The sequence below is a fragment of the Haematobia irritans genome, chromosome 4, assembly GCF_050003625.1.
Source record: "Haematobia irritans isolate KBUSLIRL chromosome 4, ASM5000362v1, whole genome shotgun sequence".
NCBI lineage: Eukaryota > Metazoa > Arthropoda > Insecta > Diptera > Muscidae > Haematobia > Haematobia irritans.
Genome location: NC_134400.1, coordinates 14,963,262 through 14,989,046, shown reverse-complemented (window position 1 = coordinate 14,989,046; position 25,785 = coordinate 14,963,262). Strand labels below are relative to the sequence as shown.

At 27.1% G+C, this 25,785-nt stretch overlaps 4 protein-coding genes across 4 annotated transcripts; 3 read left to right on the top strand and 1 right to left on the bottom strand.

Annotated features, from left to right (window-relative positions):
- The first annotated feature begins 4,278 nt into the window (after positions 1-4,278).
- On the top strand, positions 4,279-8,888 carry LOC142234065 (peritrophin-48). The gene is made up of 3 exons (XM_075305146.1): positions 4,279-4,362; positions 7,346-7,902; positions 8,059-8,888. The coding sequence occupies exons 1-3, from the start codon at positions 4,356-4,358 to the stop codon at positions 8,755-8,757; spliced, it is 1,263 nt and encodes a 420-aa protein (XP_075161261.1). The 5' UTR covers positions 4,279-4,355; the 3' UTR covers positions 8,758-8,888.
- Positions 8,889-13,405: 4,517 nt separating this feature from the next.
- On the top strand, positions 13,406-14,447 carry LOC142236787 (uncharacterized). The gene has a single exon (XM_075308082.1). It carries the CDS (start codon positions 13,432-13,434, stop codon positions 14,401-14,403), a length of 972 nt encoding a protein of 323 aa, XP_075164197.1. The 5' UTR covers positions 13,406-13,431; the 3' UTR covers positions 14,404-14,447.
- Positions 14,448-17,450: 3,003 nt separating this feature from the next.
- On the bottom strand, positions 17,451-18,609 carry LOC142234586 (peritrophin-44). The gene is made up of 2 exons (XM_075305751.1): positions 18,564-18,609; positions 17,451-18,498 (listed from the first exon to the last, which is right to left on the bottom strand). The coding sequence occupies exons 1-2, from the start codon at positions 18,568-18,570 to the stop codon at positions 17,489-17,491; spliced, it is 1,017 nt and encodes a 338-aa protein (XP_075161866.1). The 5' UTR covers positions 18,571-18,609; the 3' UTR covers positions 17,451-17,488.
- A 4,929-nt stretch (positions 18,610-23,538) lies between these two features.
- LOC142236427 (peritrophin-44) lies at positions 23,539-25,785 on the top strand. The gene is made up of 2 exons (XM_075307660.1): positions 23,539-23,671; positions 24,746-25,785. Exons 1-2 carry the CDS (start codon positions 23,641-23,643, stop codon positions 25,753-25,755), a joined length of 1,041 nt encoding a protein of 346 aa, XP_075163775.1. The 5' UTR covers positions 23,539-23,640; the 3' UTR covers positions 25,756-25,785.

Sequence of the window (25,785 nt, the reverse complement as noted above, 5' to 3'; positions counted from 1 at the left end):
CTATTTAGAGTTTTACTTAAATGTACCAAAAAGGGAAGGAATTATGCATAGCGAGATGGGTTGAAATCGGTTAAGATTTAGATAAAGTTCCCATATCTATCATTCACCCGATATGCGCTTATAGGGTCCCAAAATTTCATTCTATCAAAAAATTGGTCAAAATTTTATTTCTAAAGAAAATTTTGTCAAAATTTTTTATAGAAAATTTTGTCAAACTTTTATTTTTATAGAAAATTTTGACAAAATTTTATTTCTTTAGAATATTTTGAAAAAAAAATATTTCTACAGAAATTTTTGACAAAATTTTATTTCTAAAGACATTTTATTTCTATGGAAACATTTTATTTCTATGGAAAATTTTGTCAAAATTTTATTTTTATAGAAAATTTTGTCCAAATTTTATTTCTATAGAAATTTTGCCAAAATTTTATTTCTATAGAAAATTTTAACAAAAAAAAAATATTTCTATTAAAAATTTTGTCAAAATTTTATTGCTATGCAAATTTTATCCAAATTCTATAGAAAATTTTTGTCAAAATTTAATTTCTATAGAATATTTTGACAAGAAATTATTTCTATAGAAAATTTTGTCAAAATTTTATTTATACAGTAAATTTTATACAAATTGTATTTCTAAAGAAAAATAAAAAAAGTAAGAGAAACACGCTCAAAATTAACCAGCCAACTGCACTCAAATGGATGATTTTACAGTGGCAAAGGAAGGTTCGAGTTTGATTCACTTTGGGTTTAGTGAACTACCCGAATTTATTCTGATAATTGGTTGATAGTTTTGCTGCAAGTAGATGATGCTGATGAGGAATGTGGTAATTCCGAAACGTGCGTCCATCCAACCATCTTGCAGTCTATAGGGCTTTGCCCAAATAAATTTGACAAACATTCTTTTCCTCTGTTGGTTAAGCTACACTGCAAAAAATATTTACGTGATATTAAAGATTAGGCAACCTAAATTTTAGGATGCGAAACTTACAAAATATTAAGGATAAATTTCTTTAAAATAATGAAATTTTAATTAAAATAAAGTTTATAATCATTGCTTTAAAAATTTTTTTCATTAAATTTAGGACACAAATTTTGTAAATTTGTGTCCCTCCGTTAAAGTCTCATGTCATTGTAATAAGGCTAATTTTCCTTAAAGTAAAGAAACACATTTTTGATTTAAAGAAATTGTCCTTAAATTAACTGAAATATTGAAACTTTAAAGTTAAGATAAAAACGCTTCAAATATAGGCTAAAACTTATTTTGAGGATCTAGCGTCTTTTGTTTAAAGTTTTTTTTGGAATTAAAAAAATATTTTTTACTTTGAAGTATCCGTTATAATTTGGATTTTTAAACTGGCATTTGTTTGTACGTGAGTACTTTTATTAATAAACCGCGAAAAGAGAAAGAAAATTTGATAAATGAGATCTGTATCCTAATTTTAATTTTTTTTTTGTTGTAGATTTAAAGCCAGATAGGCCGCTAAAAAAATTCTTTATTTTAAAGAAGCCGTATCTTTGGCTCGGAATCAATACCAAAATCCTTATGGGAAGGTAAAAATCTTTGGATCCAAGTAAACTTTTTTTTGAGTGTACTTTTGTAGTTTAGTCAACGCAATGGTTTTAAAGCTGAGATCAAAACAACAAATATGATTGAAGTACAAACCAGCAATAAAAACAAAAACAAAAAATTTTTCTATAAAAAAATTTTACAACATTTTATTTCTATAGAAAAATTTGTGAAAATTGTATTTCTAAAGAAAACTGTACCAACATTTTATTCCTATGGAAAATTTTGTCAAATTTTTTTTTTGTCAAAATTTTATTTCTATAGAAAATTTTATTTCCAAAGAAAATTTTGACAAAATTGTATTTTTATAGAATATTAAAAAAAAAAAACAAGTATGTACGGCCGTAAGTTCGGCCAGGCCGAAGCTTATGTACCCTCCACCATGGATTGCGTAGAAACTTCTTCTAAACACTGCCATCCACAATCGAATTACTTAAGTTGCGGTAGCGCTTGCCGATGGCAAGGTATCCTAAAACCTCCTAACACCTTCTTCTAAATTGTATCTAAGTCTATACGTGGTTATATTAAACCAAAAAAGATCGATCAAATACGTATATAATTCAGTTTGACAAAATTTTCTATAGACATAAAAAAATTTTAACAAAATTTTCTATAGAAATAAAATTTTCACAAAATTTTCTATAGAAATAAAATTTTGGCAAGATTTTCTACAGAAATAAAATTTTTACAAAAATTTTCTATAGAAATAAAATTTTGACAACATTTTCTATAGAAGTAAAATTTGAAAAAGAATCTATAGAAATAAAATTTGGAGAAAAAAAATTTCTATAGAAATAAAATTTTGACAAAATTTTCTATAGAAATACAATTTTGACAAAATTTTCTATAGAAATAAAATTTTGACTAAATTTTCTATAGAAATAAAATTTTGACAAGATTTTCTATAGAAATACAATTTTAACAAAAATTTTCTATAGAAATAAAATTTTAACAAAATTTTCTATAAAAATAAAATTTTGGTAGATTATTTTTGGCTCGAGTGGCAACCATGATTATGAACCCATATCATATGCTGACACCACGTACCAAATTTCAACCGGATCGGATGAAATTTGCTTCTCTTAGAGGCTCCGCAAGCCAAATCTGGGGATCGATTTATATGGGGGCTATATATAATTATGGACAGATATGGACCAATTCCTGCACGGTTGTTGGATACCATATACTAACACCACGTACCAAATTTCAACCGGATCGGATGAATTTTGCTCCTCTAAGAGGCTCCGGAGGTCAAATCTGGGGATCGGCTTATATGGAGGCTATATATAATTATGGACCGATGTGGACCAATTTTTGCATGGTTGTTAGAGACCATATACTAACACCATTTACCAAATTTCAGCCGGATCGGATGAATTTTGCTCCTCTAAGAGGCTCCGGAGGTCAAATCTGGGGATCGGCTTATATGGAGGCTATATATAATTATGGACCGATGTGGACCAATTTTTGCATGGTTGTTAGAGACCATATACTAACACCATTTACCAAATTTCAGCCGGATCGGATGAAATTTGCTTCTCTTAGAGCAATCGCAAGCCAAATTTGGGGGTCCGTTTATATGGGGGCTATACGTAAAAGTAAACCGATATGGACCAATTTTTGTATGGTTGTTAGAGACCATATACTAACACCATGTACCAAATTTCAGCCGGATCGGATGAAATTTGCTTCTCTTAGAGCAATCGCAAGCCAATTTTGGGGGTCCGTTTATATGGCGGCTATACGTAACAGTGAACCGATATGGACCAATTTTTGCATGGTTATTAGAGACCATATACTAACACCATGTACTAAATTTCAGCCGGATCGGATGAAATTTGCTTCTCTTAGAGCAATCGCAAGCCAAATTTGGGGGTCCGTTTATATGGGGGCTATACGTAAAAGTGGACCGATATGGCCCATTTGCAATACCATCCGACCTACATCAATAACAACTACTTGTGCCAAGTTTCAAGTCGATAGCTTGTTTCGTTCGGAAGTTAGCGTGATTTCAACAGACGGACGGACGGACATGCTCAGATCGACTCAGAATTTCACCACGACCCAGAATATATATACTTTATGGGGTCTTAGAGCAATATTTCGATGTGTTACAAACGGAATGTGTTACAAACGGAATTTTGTCAAAATAAAATTTTGATATATATCGATATATCGATGTGTTACAAACGGAATGTCAAACGTATTACATCCCCATCACCATTCTATGGTGGTGGGTATACATTTTTACAACGGCTGCAGGTACGAATTGCGATGTCTCTATAGTAGTTAACGATTGTCATTAACGAGTTTTATTTACCATTAAAGAAAACCTTTTCGAGACCAGTTGGGAATATTTCGGAGAATTGAATTTGTTTTTATTTCATACAAAAAAATAGGATATATATTTATTTATCATTCGTGGAAACAGAATTAATTAGATTTTTTCTTCGCCATTTTATTTTTTTATCAACCATAGGAATATTTTTCTTATGAATAAGAAAAAAAATTTGTAGGTTCCATGGAACCAACAATCTTATCGAAATTAGATATAAACCATTTCAATTCCCAGAAAGATTAGCGAATTAACAATGTGGCGTCTTTACCAAACCCTATCTACTGGGTTTACGGCATTTTGATATTAATTTGTAAAAAAGAATTACCATGATATATAAGAGACATATTTGAATAATGCAAAACAGTATCATAGACGCTTCTTTACGGATAATATACCCTTAAAATTATAAAGTGAATTTTCCGAAAACGATAACGAAAAATACGAATAACAATGGCGGGTAAGTAGTGAAAAATTTTCGAGGACAACCCTGAAGGGAGGATATACAAAAATCGTTGGAGTTATATACAGCTACTGTTAGAATAAATTCGGGATTGCTTGAATGGAAAGAAATTAGATATTGAGTAAGAAATGGGAACTCGATCTGTCCATATGACACAAGGAAAAATAGGTCTGAAATATAATACAAATTAAAACGGAGATGAATTAGACCCGGCCAAATATTTTATTTCTATAGAAAATTTTGTCCAAATTTTATTTCTATAGAAAATTTTTTCAAAATTTTATTTCTATAGGAAATTTTGTCAAAATTTTATTCCTATAGGAAATTCTGTCAAAATTATATTTCTATAAGGAATTTTGTAAAAATTTTATTTCCACAGAAAATTTTGTCAACATTTTATTTCTATAGAAAATTTTTTCATAATTTTATTTCTATAGAAAATTTTGTAATAATTTAATTTCTATAGATAATTTTTCATTGTTCCTATAGGAAATTTTGTCAAAATTATATTTCTCTAAGAAATTTTGTAAAACTTTTATTTCCATAGAAAATTTTTGCAAAATTTTATTTCTATAGAAAAATTTGCCAACATTTTATTTCTATAGAAAATTTTCTGAAAATTCTATTTCTATAGAAAATTTTCTGAAAATTTTATTTCTATAGAAAATTACGTCAAAATTGTATTTCTATAGAAAATTTTCTGAAAACTTTATTTCTATAGAAAATTTTCTGAAAATTTTATTTCTATAAAAAATTTTGTCAAAATTTTATTTCTATAGAAAATTTTGTCAAAATTTTATTTCTATAGAAAATTACGTCAAAATGTTATTTCTATAAAAAATTTTGTCAAAATTTTATTTCTATAGAAAATTTTGTCAAAATTTTATTTCTATAGAAAATTTTGTCAAAATAAGAAATTTTTTCAAAATTATATTTCTATAAGAAATTTTGTGAAACTTTTATTTCCATAGAAAATTTTTGCAAAATTTTATTTCTATAGCAAATTTTATTTCTATAGAAAATTTTCTCAAAATTTTATTTCTATAGAAAATTTTGTCAAAATTTTATTTCTATAGAATTTTTTCTGAAAATTTTATTTCTATAGAAAATTACGTCAAAATTTTATTTCTATAGAAAATTACGTCAAAATTTTATTTCTATAGAAAATTACGTCAAAATTTTATTTCTATAAAAAATTTTGTTAAAATTTTATTTCTATAGAAAATTTTGTCAAAATTTTATTTCTATAGAAAATTTTGCCAAAATTTTCTTTCTATAGAAAATTTTGTCACAATTTTATTTCTATAGAAAATTTTGTCAAAATTTTATTTCTATAGAAAATTTTTGCAAGATTTTATTTCTAAAGAAAATGTTTGCAAACTTTTATTTCTTTAGAAAATGTTGTCAAATTTTATTTCCCTCAAAATTTTATTTCTATAGAAAATTTTCTGAAAATGTTATCAAAATTTTAGTTCTATAGAAAATTTTGTTAATTTTATTTCTATAGAAAATTTTGTTACAATTTTATTTATATTTTTATAGAAAATGTTGTCAACTTTTATTTCTGTCAAAATTTTATTTCTATAGAAAATTTTCTGATAATTTTGTCAAAATGTTATTTCTATAGAAAATTTTTGCAAAATTTTATTTCTAAAAAAAAGGTTTCAAAATTTTATTTCTTTAGAAAATTTTCTCAAATTTTGTTACTGTCAACTTTTTATTTCTATAGAAATTGTTTGCAAAATTTTATTTCTATAGAAATTGTTTGCAAAATTTTATTTCTATAGAAAATTTTTGCAAAATTTGATTTCTATAGAAAACTTTGTTAAAATTTTATTTCTATAGAATATTTTGTTACAATTTTATTTGTATAGAAAATTTTGTTATAATTTTATTTCTATAGAAAATTTTGTCAAAATGTTATTTCTATAGAAAATTTTGTCAAAATTTTATTTCTATAGAAAATTTTGTCACAATTTTATTTCTATAGAAAATTTTGCCAAAATTTTATTTCTATAGAAAATTTTGTCACAATTTTATTTCTATATATTCTATAGAAAATTTTTGCAAGATTTTATTTCTAAAGAAAATGTTTGCAAACTTTTATTTCTTTAGAAAATGTTGTCAAATTTTATTTCTCTCAAAATTTTATTTCTATAGAAAATTTTCTGAAAATTTTATCAAAATTTTTTTTCTATAGAAAATTTTGTTAATTTTATTTCTATAGAAAATTTTGTTACAATTTTATTTTTATAGAAAATTTTGTCAAAATGTTATTTCTATAGAAAATTTTTGCAAAATTTTATTTCTAAAGAAAATGTTTGCAAAATTTTATTTCTTTAAAAAATTTTCTCAAATTTTGTTACTGTCAACATTTTATTTCTATAGAAATTGTTTGCAAAATTTTATTTCTATAGAAATTGTTTGCAAAATTTTATTTCTATAGAAAATTTTTGCAAAATTTGATTTCTATAGAAAACTTTGTTAAAATTTTATTTCTATGGAATATTTTGTTATAATTTTATTTCTATAGAGAATTTTGTCAAAATGTTATGTTATTTCTATAGAAATATTTTTGCAAAATTTTATTTCTAAGGAAAATGTTTGCAAAATTTTATTTCTTTAGAAAATTTTGTCAAATTTTGTTTCTTTAGAAAATTTTGTCAAATTTTGTTTCTGTCAAACTTTTATTTCTTTAGAAAATTTTTGCAAAATTTGATTTCTATAGAAAACTTTGTTAAAATTTTATTTCTATAGAATATTTTTATCAAAATTTTATTTCTATTGACAATTTTATGAAAATTTTTTTTCTATAGAAATTTTTGTCAAGATTTGTTTTCTATAGAAAATTTTTGTCAAAATTTTATTTCTTGTTACAATTTTATTTCTATGGAAAATTTTTCATTATATTGGTGGCAAGCTTAAATCTCGAATAAACTATAATAATAGATCCTTTGGCATTATTTCCTGTCTATTGCAGCCAAACATTTACTAGCAAGTGTTGCCGTTTTACTGGCCTTAATGGCAAATGGAGCCTCGGCTGCCTATAATGTTTCCAATTATTGTCAACTTGTCCAACCCGGTACCAAATTGCCCAGCATGGACTCATGCCAAACCTATTATACATGTCAATCAAATGGTGCTTACGTATCCAGCGCTTGTTCCGGCACTGAGAACTTTGATAAAAATTCCCAAAGTTGCAAAGCTGCTTCCACCACACCATGTGTTACTGGTTTAGATAATCCATGTTCGGCTCTCAAAGGTGATCTTTGGGTACCAAATCCCAATGATTGTACCGGTTGGGTTTATTGCAGTGATGGTAAAAATGCTGGAAGCGGTCCTTGTCCCAACAATCAAATATTCAGCTACACTAAGCAACAATGTGTCTATGGCACTTGCACCAATAGCGATGAAGTCGTGATTCAAGATCTATGTGAGATAATGCCAACAAATATTTACTTTGGTAGTTTCGAGGATTGTACAGCCTGGTATACGTGTAATCCCGATTTGACAAGTGGCAATTGCAAAACTGGTTTGGTAAGTAGGAGGAGTATAATACGAAATGTATCGCTCAATATAACTACCTCCAAACTCGTAAATAAAAAGAATCGAAATTTTAGCCAAAATTTATCAAATATCTTGCCTTCTGTTCCCTTTATATATATTCTAATAATTTTTCCATCTTAATTCTAGGTCTACAATACCGTTAAAGGTATGTGTCTTAAAGATGATGGCAACATGTGTAACCGCGTAACCAACCCTGAAGCTCCTCCCACTAAAGCCTGTACAAGTAGCGATAAGGGAAATACCATGGGCGATGGAAACATCTGTGCCGTATATTATACTTGCGACGGCACCGAATGGGTTAAGAGCACATGTGCTTCACCAACTTATTATGATGTGAATACCGGCCAATGTGTGAACCGACAAACTGCTGTACCTGAAACAGGTTGCAATCGTTGCCAGTATTCCACTAACCAATGGGTGAATGCTGTCAATTCAACTTGTCAAAATTATTTAACATGTAACTCGGATCGTACTGTATCCTCTGAGGGCACTTGTGCTAAAGATCAATACTTCAATGAACAACGTCAGGCTTGCGTTTCCACCAATGATGGTCTGCAATCTTATCAGACAACTAATGGTGCATGTTCTACCGGTTCCGGTTCATCATCATCGACAACATCAACAAGTGCCAAGCCCCCAACCACTTGTGCTGATGATGATGACTCTTGCACCTCTGGCTCTCCCGGTGACTCACCCACTAACGCACCCACTAAAGCACCCGGTGGTTCACCCACTAGCTCACCCGATGACTCAACCACTAGCGCACCATCTGCAAACGAGACAACTGAAGATTCCAAAAGTTCAGAAACCACTGACCAAGAATAAATTACAGTTAATTTTTACATATCCAAAATTTGTTCCACTCTGTTTTCCCTACTGCAATAGATCAAATATATCTTGATGTTTCCTATGTTTCCACTATATGCACAATAAAAATATTTTTACAAAAAGATAAATATTGTTTTTTTTTTTGTCTTGCAAAAATTAGAACGTAAAATAGTGAGATAAAGGGTGTTTTTCTAAGGTTCTGTTAGAAACAAAATTTTAACAAAATTTTCTATAGAAAAAAAATTAGAAAATTTGTACAGAAATAAAATTGGAAAATATGTACAAAAGTCAAATACAGAAAAAAATTTTATTGAAATAACATTTTGATAGAAATAAAATTTTGACACAAATTTCTATAAAAAAATTGGCAAAATTTGCTAAAGAAAAACTGTTTGACAAAATTTCCAATAGAAATAAACTTTGAAAAAATTTCCTATAGAAATAATAAAAAAATAAAAAATTTGACACAATTTGCTATAAAAATAAATATTTTAACAAAATTTCCTCTTGAAACAAAATGTTGACAAAAGTTCCGATAGAAACACAATTTTGACAAATTTTCTATAGAAAAAAATTTGACAAAATTTTTTATACAAACAAAAATTTGAAAAAGAATTTTTCAGAAATAAAAATTAACCAAAGAATGTACTGAAATAAAATACAGAAAAAATTTGTATTAACATAATATTATAAAAAAGTTTGTATAGAAATAAAATTTTTACATAATATTCTATAAAAATAAAATTTTGAAAAAAAAAATCCTATAAAAATAAAATGTTGACAAAATTTTCTATAGAAATAAATTTTTGAAAAATTTCCTATAGAAATAAAATTTTGATAAAATCTTCTATAGAAAAAAATGTTGACAAAGTTTTCTTTAGAAGAAAATTTTAATAAATTTTTCTACAAAAATAAAAAACTCACACACTATTCTATAGATATACTACTTTCTGTAGAAATAAAATTTGGCAAAATTTTCTATAGGAAGAAAATTTTGGCAAAAATTTTTATAGAAATAACATGTTGACAAAATCCCCTATAGAAATAAAATTTTGACAAAATTCCCTAAGAAATAAAATTTTGACAAAAACTTCCTATAGAAACAAATTTTTTTTTTTGGTAAACTTTTCTATAAAATTTTCGTTTTGCACAGCCCATATTCAGCAGCTTGTATTCAGTAGTAAAACAAAACATACAAATAACCTAACTAATTTTTAGGGGCTAATCATATATAATATCTTAATCGCTGTATATATACAAAATCAAAGAATAATTTTAGGAGCTGATGTTTACTACATACAATCGTATTGTTTGTATACGTAAAGCATTGTCACATTTTTCACTGTTTATATAAACCCTCCACTATAGCTTATATACTAACGGGGTGAGTCCTTGTAATTCTTGAAACATGTATAGGGTATTATATTCGTTCTCTGCGTGCAGATTCCCGATTCCATAGCCGGAATTTCACATTACGGTCAAACCATCGAGAGAAGGTTTAAAACACTCATAAACATTACTGAGAGGGGCTAGTTCATTTTGTCAAAATTTTATTTCTATAGAAAAATTTGTCAAAATGTTATCTCTATGGAAAATTTTGTCAAAATGTTGTCTGTAGAAAATTTTGTCAAAATTTTATTTCTATAGAAGATTTTGTCAAAATTTTATTTCTATAGAAAATTTTGTCAAAATTTTATTTCTATAGAAAATGTTGGCAAAATTGTATCTCTATAGTAAATTTTGTCAAAATTTTATTTCTATAAAAAATAGTTACAAAAATGTATCTCTATAGAAAATTTTGTCAAAATTTTATCTCTATAGAAAATTTTGTCAAATTTTTATCTCTATAGAAAATTTTGTCAAAATTTTATCTCTATAGAAAATTTTGTCAAAATTTTATTTCTATAGAAAAATTTGTCAAAATTTTATCTCTATAGAAAATTTTGTCAAAATGTTGTCTGTAGAAAATTTTGTCAAAATTTTATTTCTATAGAAGATTTTGTCAAAATTTTATTTCTATAGAAAATTTTGTCAAAATTTTATTTCTATAGAAAATGTTGGCAAAATTGTATCTCTATAGGAAATTTTGTCAAAATTTTATTTCTATAAAAATTAGTTACAAAAATGTATCTCTATAGAAAATTTTGTCAAAATTTTATCTCTATAGAAAATTTTGTCAAATTTTTATCTCTATAGAAAATTTTGTCAAAATTTTATCTCTATAGAAAATTTTGTCAAAATTTTATATCTATAGAAAATTTTGTCAAAATAATATTTCTGTTTCGATTTTATTGTTGGTTTTATATTGTAATCATATTTGTTGTTTTGATCTAAGCTTTAAAACCATTGTGTTGACTAAACTACAAGAGTAGCTTAACCAACAGAGGAAAATAATGTTTGTCAAATTTATTTGGGCAAAGCCCTATAGACTGCAAGATGGTTTGATGGACGCACGTTTCGGAATTACGACATTCCTCATCAGCATCCTCTACTTATGCCGAAATAAATTCATACAAACATCTCTCTGTTCCTTTGCCACCATCAAATCCTCGATTTGAGTGCAGTTGGCTGGGTTTATTTTCAGCGTGCTTCCTCTTACTTCATTTGTGTTTTGTTTTTTATTGTTGGTTTGTACTAGAGGTGTGCACGTGACACGAAATTGTCGTGACTCACGAACATTTTCGTGATTCGTGCGTGAGTCGTGAGTCACGCTCATGACATCAGCGTGAGTGTGCGTGAGCGTGATTAACAAACCAAAATGTCGTGCGTGAGCGTGAGTCACGAAAATAATATCTTCGTGAGTGTGCGTGAGTAAAGAATTACACTCACGAAAATATTCCAGCTCACCAACATAAAACGCTTAAGAGTTATATTCAATTATAATTTAGTGACACCTGGGATGTTAAGAGTTTAATAACACTCTCGATTTTAATAATGCTCATGTTTTCAGACACTTCGGTAAGGTAAATTAATCATAAAATTATTCGTGAGTCACGATATTTTTCGTGAGTCACGGTATTTTTCGTGAGTCACGACGTTTTCGTGCGTGAGTGTGCGTGAGTATAAATTTTCTTTTCGTGAGTATGCGTGAGCGTGAGTCCTACCAAAAAAATATCGTGCGTGAGTATGATTTTTCAGTCGTGAGTAATATTTTACTCAAACTCACGCACCATATTTTTTGGTAGGACTCACGCTCACGCACGCTCATGAAAAGAAAATTTGTACTCACGCACGAAAATCTTTTAAATGTCGTGACTCACGAAAAATGTCGCAACTCACGAATAATTTTATGAGTAATTTACCTATAGAACCTGACTGAAAATATGGGTATGATTAAAATCGAGAGCGTTATAAAACTTTTAACACTTAGAATGTCACTAAAATTATATATGAATTGAACTCGTAAGCATTTTATGTTCGTAAGCGGGATTATTTTCGTGATCGTGTTTTTCCGAAATTCGTTACTCACGCACACACACGACGATATTATTTTCGTGACTCACGCTCACGCACACTCACGCCGTTACCATCAACGTGACTCACGAATCACGCGTGAGTTACGACAATTTCGTGTCACGTGCACACCTCTAGTTTGTACTGTCGGTTGGACCATCCAACCATCTTGCAGTCTATAGGGCTTTACCCAAATAAATTGGACTGTTGGTTAAGCTACTCTTGTAGTTTAGTCAACACAATGGTTTTAAAGCTGAGATCAAAACAACAAATAAAATGTTATTTCTTTAGAAAATTTTATCAAAATGTAAATTTGATCAAATGTAAATGTTGTCAAAATTTTATTTCTATACAAATTGTTGTCTTTATAGAAAATTTTGTCAAAATTTCATCTCTAAAGAAATTTTTGTCAAAATGTCATCTCCATAGAAAATTTTGTAAAAATTATTGTCAAAATATTTTTCTATAGAAAATTTTGTCAAAATTTTATTTTTATAGTAAATTTTGCCAAAATTTTATTTTTATAGAAAATTTTGTCAAAATTTTATTTCTATAGAAAATTTTGTTAACATTTTATTTCTATAGAAAATGTTGTCAAAATTTTATTTCTATAGAAAATTTTCTCAAAATTTTATCTCTATAGAAATTTATCACGATGATATTGACAAACATGTTTCGGACGGGCGGACATACTTCGATTCGGAATATGATACAACAAATTTTTTTTTATCCGCTCATTTCTTACGGATATCTAGTAACTTCTCAGATTGTTTGTTTATGTGAAATGAAATAGATTATCTACGTTTGATGAGGGTCTTATGACCATCAGCAAAACTTTTTCTTATCAAAGGAACTGAGAAGAAAATTGTATATTATTTGGCACCCCCAAAGTGTATGGCACAAAATATAAATAAGCGATATAAATTAAAATTTTAGCAATCAAGGTTATAAATATTCTAATAATAAATGATAAAATTAACCAAATTGTATTGTCTATCTGAAAGAGAAGAAGGGAGAGGAAAAAAACAATGAACATTTAATAGGAGTTGATATAGCTTAGTCGTCGTTAATCAGTATAACAGAGTGATACTAGTGAACGCAATCATGAAATTAGGTAAAAATATTGGCGAACTCCAAGATCATTCCAGAACATTACATTTTTGTTTTTGTTCAATATCCTTAGGTTACATATTACTGAGCTGTCTCCTGGTATATCATATGGGGACCACCAAAGCAACTAAATGGAATCTATCATCAAACGAAGATGTTTGCTCTTTATTTCCCAATAATGCTGTATTACGGAAACCGGGTACATGTAATGAATCTATAAAATGCATAGATGGTGTCAGCACTCCAGGACCCACAACATGCAGTGGAACTCAAGGCATTAAATTGGACACATCGAAATGTGGCTCTGTCAGTGATGACTATTGTTCCACACCATGTTCAAAAAATTCTCCTCCCTGGGTGGCCGGTGTAAGAAATTGTGTTGATTGGGTTCAATGTGATGGCAAAACTCAAGTGTCCGTTGGTGTCTGTCCCAGCGGTCAAGTTTTCGACGAAGCTGGCCAACGTTGTTACACCAAACCCGCTGGCTTTGTGTGCGACAAAGAATATGAAATTTGTAATATATCACCGAAAGAGCAAAAATTCTGGGATGAATTCAATTGCCATAAATATTTCTACTGTGACAAGAGTCAAAAGCAGCAAACTGGTGAATGTCCCACCGGTCTATACTACGACAAAAGAAGCGGTGAGTGTATAGCCAAGGCCCAGGTTGATTGCTATAAACATCCATATCCGGAAAATGTTTGTGGTACTGCCAAATTGGCAATACGTGATCATTTTGTTAGAGATCAGGCTACCTGTGGCGGATATTTCTATTGCAAAGATTTGGGATCTGGTATACCGGATACTACACCCTCCTGGGGCCAATGTCCCAGTAATTACTTTTTCGATGAAACTCTTGAAGTGTGCAGAGATCGTACCACGGTCCATTGTGATGAAGATCGTTGTGATGGTCGTAGCAGCGGTTACGAATTGTCTCCCATTCCAGGTTGTCAGCACTATTTGAAATGTAAAGATGGTCATACCGAATGGCCCGTAATGGAATGTGAAGGCGATACCTATTTCGATGTCACTACAGAGACTTGTGTGGAACAAAAACTATCTTATCCCATATGTTCTTAAATGCTAAAATTTTTTGAAAATAAATGAATATTGAATTACAAAAATTGTATATTACGTGTACTAAATCCATATACAAAAGATGGTCTGATATAAATAATATAATACAATTTAGACAAAAATTTCTATAGAAATAAAATTTTGACAGATTTTTATATAGAAGTAAAATTTTGACAAAATTTTTTATAGAAATAAAATTCTGACAATATATTCGATAGAAATAAACTTTTAACAAAATATTATATTTCTATTTTCTATAGTAATACAATTTTTGACCAAATTTACTATAGAAATAAAATGTTGACAAAATTTTCTATAGAAATAAAATTTAGACCAAATTTTCCATAGAAATAAAATTTTGGCAAAATTTCCTATAGAAATAAAATTTTGACAAAATTTCTTATAGAAATCAAATTTTGACAAAATTTCTTATAGAAATAAAATTTTAACAAAAATTTCTATAGAAATAAAACTTAGACAAAGTGGAAAATAGAAATAAAATTTTGACAAAATTTTCTATATAAATACAATTTTGGCAAAATTTTCTATAGAAATAAAATTTTGAATAATTTTTCTATAGACATAAAATTTTAGCAAAATTTTGTAAAAAAATAATTTTTACAAAATTTTCTATAGACATAAAATTTTCGACAAAATTTTCTATAGACATAAAATTTGTACAAATTTTTCTATAGAAGTAAACTTTTAACAAAATTTTCTATTTTTTTATATAGAACTAAAATTTTGACAAAATTTTCTATAGAAATAAAATTTTGACAAAATTCTCTATAGAAATAAAATTTCGACAAAATATTCTATAGAAATAAAATTTTACCCAAAATTCTATAGAAATAAAATTTTACCCAAAATTCTATAGAAATAAAATTTTGACAAAATTTCTTACAAAAATAAAATTTTGACAAAATTTTTTATAGAAATAAAATTTTAACAAAAATTTCTATAGAAATAAAACTTAGACAAAGTGGAAAATAGAAATAAAATTTTGACAAAATTTTCTATAGAAATAAAATTTTGACAAAATTTTCTATAGAAATAAAATTTTGAATAATTTCTCTATAGACATAAAATTTTTGCAAAATTTTGTAAAAAAATTAATTTTGACAAAATTTTCTATAGACATAAAATTTTGACAAAATTTTCTATCGACATAAAATTTTTGACAAAATTTTCTATAGACATATAATTTTCGACAAAATTTTCTATAGACATAAAATTTTTACAAAGTTTTCAATAGAAGTAAACTTTTAACAAAATTTTCTATTTTTTATATAGAACTAAAATTTTTACAAAATTTTCTATAGAAATAAAATTTTGACAAAATTTTCTATAGAAATAAAATTTCGAAAAAATTTTCTATAGAAATAAAATTTTACCCAAAATTCTATAGAAATAAAATTTTGGCAAAATTCTATAGTAATAAAATTTTGCCATAATTTTCAAAAGAAATAAAATTGGGAACAAATTTCCTATAGAAATAAATTTTTGAGAAAATGTTCAATAGAATAACATTTATGACAAAGCTTTCTTTAGAAATAAAATTTTGCCAAAATTTTCTATAGACATAAAATTTTTACAAAATTTTCTATAGAAATTAAATTTTGACAAAATTTTCTATAGAAATTAAATTTTGACAAAATTCTATTGAAATAAAATTTTGCCAAAATTCTATAGTAATAAAATTTTGCCATAATTTTCAATAGAAATAAAATTGGGAACAAATTTCCTATAGAAATAAATTTTTGAGAAAATTTTCAATAGAATAACATTTATGACAAAGTTTTCTTTAGAAATAAAATTTTGCCAATATTTTCGATAGACATAAAATTTTTACAAAATTTTCTATAGAAATAAAATTTTGACAAAATTTTCTACAGACATAAAATTTAACAAAATTTTGTATAAAAATTAAGTTTTTACAAATTAAGTTTTTCTAAAGACATAATGTACTATAGAAATAAAATTTTAACAAAATTTTCTATAGAAATAAAAATTTTGATAAAATTTTCTATAGAAATAAAGTTTTGATAAAATTTTCCATAGAAATAAAATTTTGACAAAATTTTTTTATAGAAATAAAACTTGAACAAAGTTTTCCATAAAAAATAAAATTTTGACAAAATTTTCTATAGAAATAAAATTTAGACAAAATTTTCCATAGAAATAAAATTTTGACAAAATTTTCTATAGAAATAAAATTTTCACAAAATTTCTTATAGAAATACAATTTTTGTTAAAATTTGTTAAAGAAATAAAATTTTGAAAAATTTTTCTATAGACATAAAATGTTAGCAAAAGTTTGTATAAAAATTTAATTTTGACAAAATTTTCTATAGACATAAAATTTTTACAAAATTTTCTATAGAAATAAACTTTTAACAAAATTTTCTATTTTTTTTCACATAGAAATAAAATTTTAACAAAAATTTCTATAGAAATAAAATTTTGACAAAAATGTCTATAGAAATACAATTTTGACAAAATTTTCTATAGAAGTAGAAGATGAATTTTATTTCTATATGTGATACCTATTTCGATGTCACCACAGAGACTTGTGTGGAACAAAAACTGTCTTATCCCATATGTTCTTAAATGCTCAAATTTTTAAATGCTTAAATTTAAAAAAGAAAATGGTTTTTGCCAGAGGCTGGGGAATCGAATTATTGTATGTGTGATAACATTTTATATAGAAAAAAAAATTTGACAAAGTTTTTTATAGAAATAAAATTTTGATAAAATTTTCTATAGAAATAAAGTTTTGACAAAATTTTCGAAGGAAATAAAATTTTGACAAAATTTTCGAAAGAAATAAAATTTTGACAAAATTTTGTATAGAAATAAAATTTTGACCAAATTTTCTATAGCAATAAAATTATGACCAAAATTTCTATAGCAATAAAATTTTGACAAAATTTTCTATAGAAATAAAAATGTTAGTATATTCCCTGTAAAACCCTGGCCAAAATTGGCCCATAATTATATATAGACCCCATATACATCTATCCCCAGATTTAACGTCGATTTAATTTTGAGTCTGCGAAAACTTTATTCAATAGTAGGTGATCTTATCTTAGGAACAAGACGGATATGTAATTATATTGGAAGTGCAAACACCAGCTTCTTCATCAAAGAATTTATTGCCACATGATAATTCCTCAATTTTGACACCATTTTGACAGCGTAAGTAGCCACGGCAACCTTTTTCATCACTGCTGACAAATGTTTTATCACGGCCATCACAACGATCCTCTGAGCAGGCAACTAAAAGTGGATTGATACAGGCCTGATCCGATTCACTGAAGAATGTATTCTCTGGACATTGAACCCACGTGGGATTTGTGTCCACACCATCTGGCGAAGCACTGCAATAAAATGCACCACGACATGAGGCGCCATCAGCAACGAATACATCCGATTTGGGTTTCTTTTCAGTACCACAGACATCCTTGGGCAAAGGATGAGAGGCACAATTGACCATAGATTTTTGTATACAACTACCAGTCAATGGATCATAGTATAAGCCACTCTTACAGGTGGTCGGTGTAAGGACACCCTTTTTGCAGGTGAAATAAGCATTGCAAGCACTTGGATCATCAAAGTTGACACTATCTTTGATAATGGCACAGAAATTAATTTCGCTGGTCGTACAATTGGATACTGTAGTCCAAATGCATTCTTGCCTTTCGAAATCAAAATGGGTTCCCTCGGGACAAAGGCCGTGGCGGGCCCATTCTTCTGTCTGGCAATAGTAATAACCGTAGCAGGATTTAGGATCTTTAACAAAGTGTCCCACATCATCCGAGCAGGCAATTTCACACAACGAATGATCGCTCAATGATGCGGCACAGGCATTCTTATCCTTATCGTAGAAAGGTTTGGTACCTGAACACTCTGTGGTAACAACAGATTTGAAATTAATGCAGGTTATACCCTTGCTACAATCGTCAGGATCACGGATATTGGTATTATTGGCAAAATAACGGCATGGATCGGTATCACGTTCGCCTAGGCCTAGGGTCCAGAAAAACGAAGAGGATACCACCAAAACTACCAACAAAGGCAGTGAAATAGTAAAATTTCCTATAAAGCGAAATCGAGGTTTAATGGATTTTTTTCGGAAAAATGAAACTTCTTTATTAGCTCACCTTTCATGGCAATTATTTAAGTTTATTGTCTTTCCTTCAAAGTCTCTTCAAATACTGAAGTTCGTATGTTGATATTGTTTATGCTACCGTATCTTGCTACCAATTTTGCCAATCTTTTTGTTTTCTTGTTTTGCTAAATGATTTATTTTTAAGTGAAATTGGCTAATTGAATTCCAAGTTGCACATAGGCGACTATGATAAGATTGCCACGATTAATTTATTCTTAGCCCAATGTTTTGGCTTTAGAGCAGCCACATGATTTCCGTTTTTAATTTAAAGCACGAAAACTATATCATTCCAGTAATTTCGAAAACGTTTATTTATATCAAGGTTCTAATATAAATTTTTAAATTACCATAAATCGCTGAGATCCTTAAATACTGAATTACTACGAAAATTTCAAGCTTTTATCACCAAAACAGTTTTTGTTTCACAAAATTAATTTTTGTTCCAAAATCACCACCCATTTCATTTATATCAAAATTTGTCAACAATTGATTTTTTTTTGAAAAATTTTGTCAATTTTTTTTTCTATAGAAAATTTTGTCATAACTTCATTTCAATGGAAAATTTTGCCAACATTTTATTGCTATAGAATATTGTACCAAAATTTTATTTCTATAGAAAATTTTGCCAAAATATTATTTCTATAGACAAATTTGGCCAAAATTTTATTTCTATAGAAAAAATTGCCAAAATGTTCTTTCTACAGACAGTTTTGTCAAAATTTTATTTCTATAGAAAATGTTGCCATAATTTCATTTCAATGGATAATTTTGTCAAATCTTTATTTCTATACAAAATTTTGTGAAAATTTTATTCCTACAGACAATTTTGTCAAAATTTCATTCCTGTAGAAAATTTTGTCATAATTTCATCTCTACAGAAAATGTTGCCAAAATTTTTTTCTATACATAAAAAAATTATTACTCTAGAAAATTTTATAATTTTTTTATAAAATATTTTGCCAAATTTTTATTTCTATAGAAAATATTGCCAAAATTTTATTTATATAGAAAATTTTGTCAACATTTTATTTCTATAGAAAATTTTGTCATAATTTCATTTCAATGGAAAATTTTGCCAACATTTTATTGCTATAGAATATCGTACCAAAATTTTATTTCTATCGAAAATTTTGTCTAAATTTTATTTCTATAGAAAATTTTGGCAAAATTTTATTTCTATAAAAAAATTTGTCATAATTTCATTTCAATGGATAATTTTGTCAAATCTTTATTTCTATAGAAAATTTTGTGAAAATTTTATTTCTACAGACAATTTTGTCAAAATTTTATTCCTATAGAAAATTTTGTCATAATTTCATTTCAATGGATCATATTGTCAAAATTTTATTTCTATAGAAACATTTTGTCAACATTTTATTTCTAAGGAAAATATTTGTCAAAATTTTATTTCTATAGAAAATTTTGCCAAAATATTATTTCTATAGAAAAATTTTGCCAAAATTTTATTTCTATAGAAAAATTTGCCAAAATTTTATTTCTACCGACAATTTTGTCAAAATTTTATTTCTATAGCAAGTGTTGCCATAATTTCATTTCAATGGATAATTTTGTCATACTTCATTTCTATAGAAAATTTTGTGAAAATTTTATTTCTACAGACAATTTTGTCAAAATTGTATTCCTATAGCAAATGTTGTCATAATTTCATTTCAATGGATCATTTTGTCAAAATTTTATTTCTACAGAAAAATTTTGTCAACATTTTATTTCTATAGAAAATTTTGTTAAAATTTTATTTCTATAGAAAATTTCTGTCAAAATTTCACTTCTATATAAAATTTTGCCAATTTTTTTTTCTATACAAAATTTTGTCAAAATTTGTTCCTATCGAAAATTTTGCCTAAATTTTATTTCTATAGAAAATTTTGTCAAAATTTTATTTCTACAGAAAATTTTGGCAAAATTTTATTTCTATAGAAAATTTTGTCATAATTTCATTTCAATGGATAACTTTGTCAAAATTTTATTTCTATAGAAAAATTTTGTCAACATTTTATTTCTATGGAAAATATTTGCCATAATTTTATTTCTATAGAAAATTTTGCCAATTTTTTTTTTCTATAGAAAATTTTTTCAAAATTTTTTTCTATAGAAAATTTTGTCAAAATGTTATTTCTATAAAAAATTTTGTCAAAATTTTTTTTTCTATAGAAAATTTTGTCAAAATGTTATTTCTATAAAAAAATTTTGTCAAAATTTGTTTCTATCGAAAATTTTGCCAAAATTTTATTTCTATAGAAAATTTTGCCAACATTTTATTTCTATAGAAAATTTTGCCAATTTTTTTTCTATAGAAAATTTTGTCAAAATTTCGGCATAAGCCGGCTATCATAAACCTTTTTTCGGAAGGTTCAAGTGTGGTTTACCATGGGTTTAGTGAACTACCTGAATTTATTCTAATAATTGGTTGATAGTTTTGCTGCAAGTAGAGGATGCTGATGAGGAATGTGGTAATTCCGAAACGTGCGTCCATCCAACCATCTTGCAGTCTATAGGGCTTTGCCCAAGTAGTTTAGTCAACACAATGGTTTTAAAGCTGAGATCAAAATAACAAATTTTTTCTATAGAAAATTCTGTCAAAATTTTATTTCTACAGACAATTTTGTCAATATTTTAGTTCTATAGAAAATTTTGTCATATTTTCATTTCAATGGAAAATTTTGTCAAAATTTTATTTCTATAGACAAAACTTATTACTCCAGAAAATTTTTTAAAATTTTTTTCTATAGAAAATTTTGCAAAAAATTTTATTTCCATAGAAAAATTTTGTCAAAATTTTATTTCTATAGAAAATTTTGCCAAAATTTTATTTGTACAGACAATTTTGTCAAAATTTAATTTCTATAGAAAATTTTGTCATAATTTCATTTCAATGGATAATTTTGTCAAAATTTTATTTCTATAGAAAATTTTGTTTCTATCGAAAATTTTGCCAAAATTTTATTTCTATAGAAAATTTTGCCAAAATTTTATTTCTATAGAAAATTTTGCCAATTTTTTTTTTCTATAGAAAATTTAGTCAAAATTTCAGCATAAGCCGGCTATCAAAAACCTTTTTTCGGAAGGTTCAAGTGTGGTTCACCATGGGTTTAGTGAACTGCCTGAATTTATTCTGATAATTGGTTGATAGTTTTGCTGCAAGTAGAGGAATGTGGTAGTTCCGAAACGTGCGTCCATCCAACCATCTTGCAGTCTATAGAACTTTGCCCAAATAAATTTGACAAACATTCTTTTCCTCTGTTGGTTAAGCTACTCTTGTAGTTAGTCAACACAATGGTTTTAAAGCTGAGATCAAACAAACAATTTTTTTTCTTTAGAAAATTCTGTTCAAATTTTATTTCTATTGAAAATTTTGTCAAAATTTTATTTCTACAGACAATTTTGTCATTATTTTATTTCTATAGAAAAAAAATTATTACTCCAGAAAATTTTTCCAAAATTTTATTTCCATAGAAAAATTTTGCCAAAATTTTATTTCTATAGAAAATTTTGCCAAAATTTTATTTCTATAGAAAATTTTGCCAAAATTTTATTTCTACAGACAATTTTGTCAAAATTTTATTTTTATAGAAAATGTTGTCATAATTTCATTTCAATGGATAATTTTTTCAAAATTTTATTTCTATAGAAAATTTTGTCAACATTTTATTTCTATAGGAAATTTTGTCAACATTTTATATCTATAGAAATATTTTGTCATCATTTTATTTCTAAAGAAAATATTTGCCAAAATTTTATTTCTATAGAAAATTTTGCCATTTTTTTTCTATAGAAAATTTTGTCAACATTTTTTTCTATCGAAAATTTTTTCAACATTTTTTTCTGTAAAAAATTTTGTCAAAATCTGTTTCTATCAAAAATTTTGCCAAAATTTTATTTCTATAAAAAAAAATCAAAATTTTATCTCTATAGAAAGTTTTGTCAAAATTTTATTTGTATAGAAAATTTTGCCAAAATTTTATTTCTATAGAAAATTTTGTAAAATTTTTATTTCTATAGAAAATTTTGCAAAAATTTTATTTCTAAATTTTATTTCAAAATTTTATTTCTATAGAAAATTTTGCCAAAATTTTATTTCTATAAAAAAATGTTTCAAAATTTTATCTCTATAGAAAGTTTTGTCAAAATTTTATTTCTATAGAAAATTTTGCCAAAATTTTATTTCTATAGAAAATTTTGCCAAAATTTTATTTCTATAGAAAAGTTTTTCAAAATTTTATTGCTATAGAAAATTTTGCCAAAATTTCATTTCTATAAAAAATTTTGCCAAAATTTTATTTCTAGAGAAAAATTTGCCAAATTTTTATTTATTTAGTGCAAGTCATACTATGTTTGGGACCTATATGTTAATATGTTAGAACATATTATATTAATTTTGAAATTTCTTATAAACATATGTATAGCAACGTCATTTCGAGTGGCGAACTTCTCTCTTATCACGGCGGGTATTATAAATATAAAGGATTTATGGGATTCAAAATCTCAGTCAATGGCCATAAAACCTAATGTGATATCAATTGTTTTGATTTAGTACAGCATATTTGTTCTTCTTTGTTCCACCGGACATGAGACGACCGCATTTGAGTGATCTTGGCACAATTCTACACTTAATGGAAATGCCCAATATGTTTTAGAGGTACTTGGATTAAATTGTAAATTGCATTTAATGGCAATTGATTAAGTTCGAGCACTTAATAAAAAATAATTTTTGGCAAAACGTAGACACTTCACCTAATCGTTCAGATAATGACCGCAATGGTAGAGGTAGAGGTAGATTTGCTATTATGGACGGAAAAACTGTTTGGACGTCAGTTAAAATCTCATAAGGCATAAATTTATAGAAAGACATCATAAAGAGATAAGATTGTCCTCAATAACAATATGAATACAAACATTCTGTTTTTAATTTTATTAAATTTGCCTCATATTTCACTAATCTATTAAAGGTCTATATGTAGATATCCACAGTTTAGTCGTTTTCCATAAAGCCATTGAAAAACATCATAATTTAATTTCAGTTAGGGGGTTCATTTTCCCTTTTGATAAAAATGAAAGGTCATATAATTACAATAACAGCATGTAAGTAGAAATGAAGTATTTTGTATTGTCTGCACCCAGAGATGGAAAAATTGTAGTTTTGTGGATGGAGAACATGTAACGTGTTTGTCGCAACCATGTTATTTTCTCGGAAATGATGAATCTAATTTCGGCAAGCATTTTATGTTTGGCGAGAAGACAATATTTTTACGGCAAAAATGATCCAAAAATAACATTCTGCTCTTGAACCATGTTTGAGATGATCATATGTTACAAGTTCCCCATCCATAAATAAGACTTAACTCTTAAAATATGTTTGAGGAAATTTTGCAAGTGTGTAAATTAAAAAAGGTTGGGCGGGACCAAGAAAAAATTCTATAGAAATAACATTTTGAGAAAATTTTCTGTATATAAATATTGAAAAAAAATTCTATAGAAATAAAATTTTGACAAAATTTTCTATAGAAATAAAATTTTGCCAATAAAATTTTGACAACATTTTCTATAGAAATAAAATTAGGCAAGATTTTCTATAGAAATAAAATTTTGACAACATTTCCTATAGAAAGAAAATTTTGACAAAATTTCCTATAGAAATAAAATTTTGACAAAATTTTCTATAGAAAACAAAATTTCTATTGAACCCTTAATCTTCTAGTCCAATAAGCTCGAATAAATATTGTAATAATATATTTTGACAAAATTTTCTATAGAAATAAAATTTTGAAAAAATTTTCTATAGAAAACAAAATTTCTATTGAACCCTTAATCTTCTAGTCCAATAAGCTCGAATAAATATTGTAATAATATATTTTGACAAAATTTTCTATAGAAATAAAATTTTAACAAAATTTCTATAGAAATAAAATTTTAACAAAATTTCTATAGAAATAGAATTTTAACAAAATTTCCTATAGAATTAAAATTTTAACAAAATTGCCTATAGAAAGAAAATTTTGACAATTTATTGGTAAATTTGTCTCTTTAAAGGCAAATAAACCTTCGTTTATGGTGCCATGTTTCTGTCAATCTATGGCATCTATCCGTGTATATTTAACATTATTTCTTTTTCCCATTCTAATAATTACAATTTCTTTCCCATCTTCTCCCTCTTAGACCTTCTGTCGGGCATTTCAAACTTTCTCGCAGTAGGAGCACAACAAAACGTTTTTGGCGAACCAGATATAGTCTCGGACGATTTCACCGAACTTTGCCGTTTATTCAAGGATAATACCTTGATAAGTTTTCCTGGATCATGTGATAAATACATTGAATGTCACAGCAATGGTATGGGTATGGTACACACATGCCCCGGATCTTTCGATGTTGAAACCCAAAAATGTGTGGACTCGGTGAGCAACAATAAATTATGTGACAATCCGTGTGTCGACACTACGTTAGACTGGGTAGCAGATCCCACAAATTGTCATGCATTTTTCTATTGCTATGATGGTTTTCCCTATTGGGGCCATTGCGATGACGGTTATCACTTTGATGAGAAAACGCAAATGTGTATACATTCAACCTCCTCCAATTGCGTAGATGTGTCCCACCTATGTCAATTGCTTCCAGACAAGACGAAATTTCGTAATGAAAATGATTGCAGTGCCTACTACGAATGCGCCGATAAAAAGAAAGATAAAACGCCTTCTCCAAAAACCTGTAGCAAAACCTATTTCGATGTACAATCTCAAGCCTGTATCGATAAGTCGATGATTGCGTGTACAGCCCATCCAATACCAAGCGGTTTATGCCAGACAAAGTCGGGTCCCTATGTTGGCTATAAAGCCGATCAAGCCACTTGTCGAGGCTATTTCTATTGTAGAAATCTTGGAGCTGTACCAGATCTTGAACCAATATGGGGTCAATGTCCGGAGGGAAAGTTTTTCGATGAATCCGTACAGGCATGTGCGAATCCCATTGATGTGAAATGTGAATACAATCGTTGCGAGGGACGTGGCAATCTTATGGTATCCAGTGCCAAGAATAATTGTCACAATTATCTAATATGTGAAAATAGTCAAGTAAAGGAGGAACGAACATGTGCCCGAGATTATTTCTTCGATGAGTTATATCAAGCATGTGTTCCCGATATTATCTACTATAATTGTTGTGATATTAAATAAAAAATAAATGATTTGTGTTGTGAATTTTAA